The sequence below is a fragment of the Candoia aspera genome, chromosome 9 (genome assembly GCF_035149785.1).
Source record: "Candoia aspera isolate rCanAsp1 chromosome 9, rCanAsp1.hap2, whole genome shotgun sequence".
NCBI classification, from domain to species: domain Eukaryota; kingdom Metazoa; phylum Chordata; class Lepidosauria; order Squamata; family Boidae; genus Candoia; species Candoia aspera.
Window position 1 is genome coordinate 18,028,993 of NC_086161.1, and position 12,040 is coordinate 18,041,032.

The following is a 12,040-nucleotide window of genomic DNA, read 5'->3' on the forward strand; positions in this document are numbered from 1 at the left end:
TCCTTTCTGCTAAGGGAGTTTTATTATACCTGCCTTGCAGGAGTGCTGATGGGAGGATATTGAGTCTAGCTCTAAAAAATGCTATTCTGATCTTAGGAAAGGTTAGGTCTTTCAGATAGCTTGCTGGTTCCCATGTACCCCATCTTATCTGATTTCTACTGTGCAGGGGTATCCTATTGACTTCTGACTGGAATTCCATGTCTCTTATTCTATTAATAACCACCTGCTTGGCTTGATCATAACCTAAGGATTGTAGAAATATTGGGGAAAGCCCATATAGAGCCAACTTATGCTCTATTGCCTGTTTCCAGGGAGAGGAAAAGTTATCAATCAGGACTAGAGGGGTCAGACCAACTGGGAAAAAATGAATTTTCAACCAAAATATTAACATCATCTTCCAAGCTCTAACCTAAATTGCTGGCATTCCTGTTTCCCGTCTCAGCTGGGCATTTGATGTTCCACCAGGTGAAGCTAAAATTGATCGCAGGAATTTTGTTTGTACAATTTCTTGTGACGCTTTTTCCAAAAAAATTCCTGCTTGCGCCCCATAAAGAATTTGTGCCAACGTTTTGGCCTCAAAAAGTTTTAAGGCTGCAGGGACTAATTGTCCTCCACCTGTGTAAAACAAGCTTTTGATAGCATTTGAGGACCTAAGGGCTAATTGCATCACATAGTTCAAATGTGCATTCCAGGTGCCTTTAGAGTGGAAAATCACTCCCAGATATTTAAATGCATTGACTTGTTCTAGGTTATGCCCATTAACTCTCCAAGAATATTGAATAGCTCTTTTGGCAAAGACCAGGATTTTTGATTTATCAAAATTAAGAAACAACTTATTTTGTATGCAGTAATTTAACCACACATAAAGATAAAAATTTTAAAATAATCTACTTTTTAAAAAATCTAAACATTTAAAACTGATGTTATTTACTTCTAATGCCCCCTGAGTTTTTAGGTAGGGTGCAAACATTCCATAAATGAAGCATCTGAGATCTCTGCTTTCCAGCCTATGACATTCCAAGAGGGATAGAGATCTCCCCTTCTGTGGGTAAAGTCAAACACCACACGGGTTTGGGGGGTAAGCTGGGTGATTTCAAAACTTCCAGTAGCAGTATCCAGATTCGAATTTTGGAGAGGAAGATTTGTAGGCTCCAAAGGGTGTAATAAACGGCCTTCAGGTGGAGAGGGTCTAAAGTCCAGAAAGCATTATTCAGCATCTGCCTGTGGTATAGAGAATACTTCCTCCTCAATAGTTATCAAGGCCTGGCAATCTCCAGCAGGCTCCCCATCAGCACCCTCCATTCCATGTCTAGACTGCAGCAGGAGGAAATGGTTAAATGGAATCCACTCCATAAGGGTCTTAGCCTTAGTTGACTCTGGCTAATTTCAAACAGCTAAGATGAACCAGGGTAGACTGGTGCTTGGATGAGCTGTGTGTCCTAACAGTCAGGAACCATGCTGAGATGAGGAATAGGTCTCTAGTGTTTTATTACTGCTACATTAGACAGAAAATCCTAACAAACTGAAGAAGCATGGGAAAACCCAGACAGATAAACCCCAAAAGTCAAGGCAGGTCTGTCCTGTGTCTCTTTGAATGGCTGCTCAACTCCTCAATACTACGCATGCGTTTTCCCCTCTGGATAGGGGCCCCCTCCTGCTCACCATCAGTGCTCATGACACTGGGTGTTTTCTTGCAGATGTTTCATTACCCTTTCCCTTTACTAGAAGGCTGATCTGCAAGAATCAGTAGGAGAAGCTTTTGACAGTACAAAAGTCTAGCTGCAGATTACAGCTGGTCCTTTAGGGGAATACTCAGGGGTATCTACAGGGGAGTCAAAAAAGTCAAGATGAAAGCTGCAACCATGCAATAAATGCCCTGCTGCTTTTAATACATGCATGTAAAAAGAGGAGGAGCTTCAATCGCATGGTGACAGCCACTATCTTGATGCCCTCTGCAAATGTACTAATTAAACAGGTCAGGGCTGGCTAGAGGCAAGAAGCACCAGGCACCCCATTTCTTTTTCTTTCTTGTATATTTTTAAAATTTTCTTTCCTCCCAAGCAACACCATGAAAGGAAGTATTAATATCTCTACTAGATCCCTGAAAGGCTCTCTTGCCAATGACCTCTGAAATTAAGCCAAAGGTCACATGTAGCCTTAGGGAATAGAAGCAGAGTCTGGTGAAAAAAGTTGGCAAACCTAATAAAACTGTACATTGAAAAGACCTTGAGCAATAAACAATGAGGCATGAGACATCCCAAGTCTCATTTCTGCTTCTCTGTTTGCCCTGGGTAGGGAGGAGGATCAAAGAGATCTACTGTCATTTACGTCAAAGAATCTGTATGGGTTGGTGGCATCATGCAAGGCTCAGTCATTTTCTACTCCATGAGAGTAAAGTGAATAATTCAGTAGGCAGGACAGTTTCTGTTCCCACTTGTGTTAAATATCAAAAAGCTTTCCTTAACTTTGGATCTTGTCCACCATTGTGACAGCCTTCCCAGGTAGACCAGAAAGGAAACATGACCAGGTGAGCTAATTCTGCTTTATTGTAAGGCTACATTAACAGAATCTGCCATCTCTTTTTACAGAGGATCCTTTCTGAATTTCTTTCTTTGCCCATTATGCAGCTGTGGACTCCACTCCCCCACCCCCCAAACTTATCTGATTGTTCCCTAGGCAGCATCTCTTCCTCTCCCAAGGTCATTCCCACAACCATCACAAGTTGGCAGTGATGGGTGTTTAAATCTCATATGGAGGCATCACCACTTTTATGCATCTTTTGCCACAGTTCACAATTCACAGAATCCTCCCAACTCTACCATGACCTCCCAATTTGAAATCCAGGAAGAGAGCTGAAGATGGAAGAGAGCAGAAAAAAACCCTATCCATTTCCATCTTTGGAGTTAGGATTGCAGGTGATGATGTCCCCCAAGTTAACATGACATTCCCTGCTACAGAGGAAGCATTAGACTTGTAGAAAGAAATCAGCTATTTGGTTTTCCTTTGCAGACAAGATTGCTGCAAAAATGGAAAAGATTTTTTGAAATCTGATTGTTTCTTTGTTTCACACCCTGAGATTACTTGAGGAGTTTCAGTGCCTGAAAACAAAAGCAAAAAGATATTGGAATCAAATGACTGAAAGCAAAGCATTATACATTTATTCAAGCCATCAATCCTAAACATGGGGGGGGGGGGGGGGAAACAAGGTAGAATAAAGAAGGAAGCAATAAACAGGTAAAGAAGAGAATTTCCCCCCACCCAAAATAAGCTTTGCTTTTGTTGTTTTGCTTTTTTTTTCTGAAAAAAATCTATACTGTATGTTTATTGAATATGATAGCTTCAGACCAATCTAGTTGATGACCATGCTTTTGGAAAAAAAACAGTGGGAGGAGTTGGATTCAGCAGGGCCAATACGGCCCCTGCTACATCCTGAAATGAAGCATCCACATCCAGATAACATCTTCACACCACCAAAGCAGTTTCTCTATATTAAATTGTTTGACCTTGAAAATGCTCGCTTAGATGGCATGATTCCCTTTGTACCATTCTTGCCAAAGATCCATGCCTTGAAGATCATATGTCACCATTTCCAACAATGGCACTTTTCTGAACTGAAGAATTGAGTCTAATTATGTTTTTAAGCATGCACATTCCATGTCTATATTCTTAAGAGCAGGCATCTGTTTTTATTTGGTATTTGTTTTACTTTTCCACAAGGTATATAATAGACACCAGGGATAAAATCATAGCTTCCATTCTTTGATTTCTCGTCAAGAAGCCTATTTAGTCAACTTACATGTAATCCTTTGAGTCGAACAAAAATGGGCCTTCAATATTCTCCACCAGATTTATTTAGGGAATTCTGTAAAGTACAGGGATGTAAATTTTTCTCTCTTTGTTCAGTTGGGGAGGAGGGAAAAAGAAAGAAAATCCAGTCCTGTCAAATTCACCCAAGAGCCAATTTCTTCCCTTAGAGAAGAAGTCATCTTGTCATGCAAGTACAAACTAAAGCTTCTCGATCTTTCCATCTCTGTGATGGAAAGTCATAACTCTTTAAGTTTAAAAACTTTATCAATTTTTTTTCTATTTTCAGAGTGTGTCTGCCCATTTCTGGGGTGAAGGTGGAGGAGCTGGCTTACACTTGATGTGAGGAGAAGGAAATGAATTTGTTTCTCTCTGTAAGAGAAGTGCCAGATATTTCCTGTTAAATATCAACCAAGCATTTACTATACGCTGACTACATTACTTGCAAACTGCCACCTGTAAACAGCCAAGAGTCCTTAGTTGATTCAGCAGTTTATAGCTCTAATAAGTAAATAAATAAGATCCAAAGAAATGCTTCCATTGAATTACTCTGGGTCACTTGCGTTAAACCCAGAGTAATGAATTCCCATTGGCCTGCACCAGGACTTCCATGGAAAGTCAAGGGTCATATTTGAAAATTGGACTGGAAAAGGGCCAATTTTCATGGGTGAGATTTGGGGCTTTTAATAGATACAATGGAAAGCTTAAACCTCTTCAAGCTTCAGGTACCCACTTTTTTCCTTAATACTGCCCACCCATCCCCCAGAATGAAACAGGGCCAAACATTTTGCTCAAACCCATTCTGAATAGAATTTGGGATCTACAACATTGATTCTGGCAGGCCAGTTGTAGCCTCCAGGTTGACCTTGTTGCCGTCCAGATCTAAACCTTGGGTTGGCATGTAAATAGAAGCAACAGCATCAAGGGATACGTGTCTTATTGTGAAAACCATGAAACGTATCAAGAGATGAACCAGCTTCTGCAGAATGCCCATGTTTTGACACCATTCTTGGATACTTCATCATTGCTTCTGCAAGAAATACTGTAACCCAAGATCTTCAGAAATGTGTCTTGAAAGCAGCTCAGCTGGTTGCAAAGAATGGAATTCACAACATGAAAGGCAATCCATAATGAAGTCTTACAATTTTAGTGCCAAGATTAGACTGCTTCAGTTTCCATACGGGAAGTTGTTTCTTTGAAAAAGGAATTTACAAAGATAAAGTACTGATAATGGGCATTTTTCGGCCTGTTAAGTTCATACATGGGGGATGGGTATTTTAATAATGGAACTTGTTCAAACCTCTTCTCATTAAGACCTGGAGGCAGGACAATTTCACAGGAGAATACTATCCTCTTGTTGCTATCATAGGCTAACTGCCCTCAGTAGTCCAAATGCATTTTAGAAGTGCTTTAAAATGACAGGCAAGAACACCTGATGGAGACCACATTTCCTGCTATGCTTAAAGTTTGAGTCATCTGTCTGCAACAAAAATTAACCCTTGTTCCCTTTCTCCATAAAATGTGCAGTTGGATGAATTGGAGATTCTCGGCACTTTCACAAAGCAATAATTTCCATGCTTCTTTTGAGGGAAGCGCTAACAGAAAATTCAGATAGAAATCCACAACAAATTTATTGAATATCATCGGACCATAGAATGGGTCCATTCATTCATTTGGGCCAGATGACTTTATTGGCCGCCTGATCCAATTCCATGTTCAACTCAAGGATGCACTAAACGATCTCTGAGCAGTGGCTATCCAAGCTCTGGTTGAAACATTTCCACGATGTGGAGCCCGTCACTGTTCTAATCAGATTCTTCCACTGCTTAACAGCTCTTACCTTCAGGAAATCCCTCCTAATATTCACCCTCCCTTTTCTTTCTTTTAATTTCAACTCTTTGGTGTGCAAACTCCCTAATTTTCTAGAACCCCCTTATGGGAGGATGATGATCTTTCTGAAACACTGGAAATCATGCTGATTACCTCTACTCTATACAGGGATTTACAACGCAGGAAGGAAATAATAATTCAAACAATGAGAAATTGCTTATTGTGTTTCAGAATATTGGTATGTATGTTTCAACAATCAGGTTATAAAAATCTGCAGTTTATGAGCTTTCCATTTGCCAGGTTCTAGATCATGCTGGCTGGGGAATTCTGGGAGTTGAAGTCTGCATGTCTTAAAGCTGCCAAGCTTGAAAAACATTGTTCTATATACATATGTATTTTTTCTAAAGTACAATCAAATTCTCTATATTTCTGCTCATAAGGAAGCCACATTGAGTCCAATAGGTAATCTATCCAAATAAGCATTTATAACTTACATAGAACATTCTTTGCATTTGTTATGGGGGAATTTTAGAAATAATTACATTCAAGCAAATATGTTGCTTATGTTCACATATCATAATAAGCTATAATGTGTTCTAATCATAATATATCGAATAACCAAAATGCTTAGTTTAAACCATGACAGATAAACCACCATAATCTGATTCACAGAACATGCTAACCTGAGACAAAATAAAACATACTTTACTTAGTGTAATGCATACACTCATTCATACCACTGCACATCACCACCGAATAAAGTGGTTTATTGGGGGTTTGTTGAATATATTTGTTTTGTTTGTTAAAGACTGCTTTAGACTCATAAGCAAGACTTATTCCATTTAATTGTAGTCACAACACAGACTGGCGGTTTATTTGCTTGGGATGGAGGTGGTGGGAGGAGAAATCTAGAAGAATTTATCTGAAAGGAGGAAACAAGCAAAAATTTGAATATATCTGAAACTTTTTTAAATCCAAGAACTTTAAACACTTAGCCAGATTGGTTAAAAGCCTAGCAGCTGCACTTGAAAAGACGTAGAATTTTGTTATTTTGTGTTTTGCTTTGCAAACACATTCTATTTAGTTTATTGTGCAAGTGATAGGTGAGCTCAGTAACTACAGTATAGCAATTGTGTTATTGTTGTTTTTGAAAAGGACAAAGGGTAGTGTTGCATTAAAAGATAACAGAACGATTGACCTTATCTCACAACCACAGCAACAGCAACAGCAACAAGTTTCTCTCTCTGTAAATAGAATAAAAAAATGCAGGTATTTTGCTTGTATGTTGACGAAAAGCTTCCAAACTATTTTCACTGCAGTATTTTGGCCCCTTTACCAGTTCCAGCACAGTTAAAACATCTCATTTTGCAGAAATCCATCCACAGTGCTGAACTAGGGGCTGTGGGTAGGGTGAGGAGCCTCCAGACCTACACTGGGCTCCCCAGTTCCTTAAACGGCCACTGGGGAATCATACTTCTTATTACCTCGTATGAAACAAATGGATTGGAAATTGTATAAAGCTGTGGTATTTGGGTGTTCTTCTCTGCTCAGGTTGCCCACTTGGCCTCTCACCTCTGAATGATTGGACACTGGACCAAGATGCGGTTTCCTCTTCTGATCTGGACCAGAGAAAGCAGGATTTGTGGCTCCAGCTGCACTTTTGTGAGTGCTGTCATAAAAGAACAGAATTTTATAATGAGGATAGCATTCTGAAGACCAAAGTCAAGCTAAACATGGAAATACATGAAATGTCTCCCTCCCTCCATCCCTCCCTACATATAATAGTTATTATTTACTAATATTCAGTTCTTTCAGTCAAAATCTGTAACTTCAGCCAGAGCGATTTCTGGAACTGAATATCCAGTCCTATACAGTCCTTTCTACTCTCAGCCTCTCCATTCAGTCAGGACAACCCATCACTGCTGTTGCATGGGACTCGGCTCACCTGGTAATCCACCCCTAAAAAACCTTAGCTGAGAACATTCAAAAGCTTCACCTTTGACTTTGTTTCTTCTTTAAAATGTAGCAGCGGAAGAGAACTGCAAGGATGATGGCAGTGACTAGTAAGACTACTACTACACCTATGACAATGACGATGATGTCTAAAGGAAAAAAAAGAAAAGGCTATGACGAGATTTAAAGTTATATTGATGGAGTCACAATGGAAACATGGGAGACAATCAATGGAAAATTATGTTCTCCAAGCACTGGCATTTCTCACACACAAGTTAAGAGTTTTCCCTAAAAAACTCTATTGAGAATTGGCTAAAATTCCTCCCTCCCTCCCTCCCTCCCTCCCTCCCTCCCGCTTTCTTTCTTTCTTTCTTTCTTTCTTTCTTTCTTTCTTTCTTTCTTTCTTTCTTCCTTTCTTGGTGCCACCCAACTCTGAACCAACCCTGGGCATCAAATTTAACCCAGGAAGACCAGGAATATAAACCTCATTTCATGAATGTCTTGTCCTCATCTAACCCAACTCCATGACCTCTAGATGTGTTGGGACTACAGCTCCCAGACTGGCTAAGAATTCTGGATTGAGGAAGGGTTGATTCTAATCATGCTCCCATGATCATCATGCACGTGGTTGTAGCAGGGTAATTGAGAAACCAAAATACAGTCTAAGAAGCCTGTATTTGGACTTTCACCACTAGGTAGCTTTAGGTTAATCACAATCTTGCTACCCATTAATTTACAGCTATAATTCCAAGACCATCTGGACCCTTAGTCCAATGTTAACTTTCTAAAACCAACACTCTAAACATCCTTTTGCTGTTTAATTTAAAAACTAATATTTTTTCCAAATGCTTAAATTTAAAAAATTGTTTCTCTAAGGAGAATGCTACTCACCCAGTGATTGCTGTAAAACTTGCCATTCCAAAGAGTCTTAATATTTCCAAAATAAAAAAGGAAACCAAAGTAATAAAAAAGGAAAATTAAATCAATTAGAAAGATCCTTCACATGGGAAACTGATTGTTTGGGTTTTCTTAAGAAAAAACATGATAGGATGGGATTTTGAAGATTGAGCACTAAAGGGAGCTAGAAGAAAATAAAGATTATAATTAAAGGAGAAGAAAATTTAAATTTGACTTGTTAACAAAGAATGAAGCAAAATATTTTAACAGTGGAAATGTAATGGTTGCCTATCCTAAACTATACTCAGACTCACAAGCAAGAGCTTGAATCAAATCTGGTTTATTTAAGAATAGTATGCAAGTACAAAGAAAGCTGAGAATGAGCAAAAGTGCGCCAATTACAAACTAAAAACCCTCGGTGCGAATGTAAGCCCTCCCCCCATACAACCGTTTCAAATTCCCCATCCCAGGTGCTCCTAACGAGTTCTGCTAATCAACGGGTAAAAAAGACCTTGAACACAAATGATAACCCAAACACATTCCATCCCCATGAAAACAGATAGAAAGCCTGGTACAAGGTCTCCCAGCAGCTCCCTCCCAACCAGAACGCGCGTCAGCACCATGGCATGCGAAACGTTACGATGAACATTAAACATTGCAACGGTGAACATGACATACCGCCCCCCCCCCAAAAGAAAGAAAATCCCAACAAGATGAATAGCAAAAGGAACCATCAAGCCGCAGGCTTGAAAGGATAAGCTAGGTGAAAGCAGTGAATTAATTCAGGAGCATTGACGTGGTGACCAGGCACCCACTCAGGGTGGGGGAAGTACTTCCAGCGAACGAGGTACTGCAGGGAGTTGCAAAGCTTGCCGGAGTCGACGACCTCTTTGATCTCAAAGTGTTGCTGGCCATCGATCATGATAGGAGCAGGCGGAGGAGGTTGGGGGTGCCAGTGAACGGAGTGGTGGGCTGGCTTGAGTAAGCTGCAATGGAAAACAGGGTGTAAACATTTTAAATTGTGGGGTAACTCGAGCTTGACAGTAACAGGATTGATAAGAGCAACAATGGGGAACGGCCCGATGAATTTGGGGGCAAGCTTCTTTGCAGGTTGAGGGGATTTTATGAACTTAGTGGAAAGGTAAACTTGATCCCCAATTTTGAAGGTGTGTTGTGGAGAATGGTGTTTGTCAGCATGGCATTTGTAGGTAGCCTGGGCATCGCTCAGAGCCTGCTGAATGATCGGCCAGGAGTCGGCCAGCTGTGCAGCCCAATCATATGCTGAGCAGGAGGTAGAAGGGGGCTGGGGTAATTCAGGGATGGGGACAAAGTCCTGCCCGAAAACAACCCGGAAAGGGGTCTGCCCAGTACTCTGGTGAACGGCGTTGTTGTAAGCAACTTCTGCAAAGGGCAGGAGTTTGACCCAATTGTCCTGATGGTAGTTGGTGTAGGAGCGAAGAAATTGCTCCAGGGTGGAGTGAAGAATCTCAGTAGATCTGTCCGTCTCCGGATGCGACACCGTTGACAACGCTTGTTCAGTGCCAATCAGTTTCAAAAAAGACTGCCAAAATTGGGAGGTAAATTGTCTGCCGCTGTCGGTCACCAAATGGGAGGGGAAGCCGTGGAGATGGTAGATGTGGCACAAAAAGAGGCAAGCCAGCTGTTGAGCAGATGGCAAGGAGGCGCACGGAATAAAATAGGCTTGTTTGGAGAAGAAGTCCTTTACAACCCAAATGACAGTTTTCTTTTGACTGGGTGGGAGGTCAACGATAAAGTCCATAGAGATCTCGGCCCAGGGACGAGATGGGCTGGCAACAGATTGGAGAAGCCCTTGTTGTTTCCCCACTTTTTGTTTTGACATGGCACAGACAGGGCAAGAGGCAACATAGTCTTTGACATCCTGCCACAGCAAGGGCCACCAAAATTGGCAGCAGACCAAATGCAGGGTCTTGATGAAACCGAAATGGCCCGCCAATTTATCATCATGGGAGCAGTGCAACACTGAAGCACGCACAGTTTCAGTCACATAAAGGCGGTGGCCGACCCATGCAAGATCATCCTTGAAGGAAACTTTGTCTCGATTAGCCAGCAACCAAGTGTCAGATTTCACTGCCTGGAGAAAGTCAGATTGCAACTGACAAGGGAGCGGCTGTCTGCGGGTCTGTGTGTGTGTGTGTGGGGGGGGTGTGCCCTGAGCTGGCGGAGTGCGGGTTTGGCTTCGGGTGACAGCAGCCAGTCCCAATTGTGGCAAAGAGAGAACAGTACCAACCACTTGAAGGGTTTGGTCAAAGTCTTGAGGCAAGCGGGACAAAGCGTCCACAAGAAAGTTTTTCTTGCCAGGTATGAACTTCAGTTGGAAGTTGAACCAACTGAAAAATTGAGCCCAGCGAATTTGTTTGGGGCTCAGGCGGTGGGGGGTGCGGAGAGCCTCCAAATTCCTCTGGTCCGTCCAAACCTTGAATGAGTAGGCAGCCCCCTCAAGGAGGTGGCGCCAAGTTTCTAAAGCAGCTTTGACAGCAAAAGCCTCCTTTTCCCAAACATGCCACTGGCGCTCAGTCTCAGAAAATTTCCTGGACAGATAAGCGCAGGGTTTCAGGATGTCGTCAGAGTCCTTTTGCAACAATATAGCCCCAATAGAAAAGTCAGAGGCATCTACTTGGACAACAAAGGGGCTTTCAGGATCAGGGTGCCGCAAAATGGGCTCTGCAGTAAAGTAAGTCTTTAGTTTCTCGAATGCAGCCTGGCATTCTGGAGTCCAATTCAACACTGCCCTGGGGTGTTTTACCTTGCGTGTTTCCCCCAACCCTTTTGTGCGAAGCAGGTCTGTGAGGGGCAAGGCAATTTCAGCGAACCCCTGGATGAACTGGCAGCAATAGTTGCTGAACCCCAGAAAACTTTGCAGCTGCCGTCGGGTGCGAGGGCGTTCCCAAGTTAAGATGGCCCTAATTTTCTCAGGGTCCATCTCAATCCCCTTGTCAGAGACTTGATAGCCCAAATAGTCCAACTGGGTTTTGTGAAATTCACATTTGGGCAGTTTGGCATACAGCTTGGCTGCCCTTCGTTTCTCTAACACTTGCAACGGTGAACATGACAGGAAATTTTGATGGTTATTTTTGAACAATGGTCTTAGAAATTATCAGATAGTTTGGACAGATGGTGTGTAAATGATGCTACAGAAGACGAAGAAGCTGTACTGGATTAGTTTGAAATTAATTTGAATGTGGATCTAAATGTGTCAAGTTATGAGAAGGATATGGAAACAGATGTGCTGGACATACAAATGAAATGTACTGGTTGATGTCTCAATACCTAAAGGGAATATACAAATATTAAAGCAGAAAAGTGATCTGGATAACCTTTTTATACTGGATGTACAAAAGAAGTCTGTTAAAATCCTGAAGGATTCTTTGAGAAGGGACAAAAAAAAAAAGGACAAGATTTTTTATTGGATGTACCAAAGAGATCTGTTAAAGTTTTGAAAGATTTTTTGGGAAGGGACAAAAAAACGATGAAAAGAAAACAAGCTCTGGGATATTATTTGAAAGGGTTAAAAATC

The 12,040-nt window shown here is 41.4% G+C and overlaps 1 protein-coding gene across 1 annotated transcript in view; it reads right to left on the reverse strand.

The window, feature by feature from the left end:
* Window positions 1–6,454: 6,454 nt before the first annotated feature.
* The window catches only part of LOC134502856 (zinc metalloproteinase-disintegrin-like ohanin), a 33,764-nt gene continuing 28,178 nt past the window's right edge, over window positions 6,455–12,040 (reverse strand). Inside the window, exons 19-21 of the mRNA XM_063311376.1 lie at window positions 7,631–7,736; window positions 7,207–7,303; window positions 6,455–6,556 (exon numbers count right to left, since the gene is read on the reverse strand). Coding sequence (XP_063167446.1) covers window positions 6,455–6,556; window positions 7,207–7,303; window positions 7,631–7,736 — 305 coding nt within the window. The remainder of the gene's footprint in view (window positions 6,557–7,206; window positions 7,304–7,630; window positions 7,737–12,040) is intronic.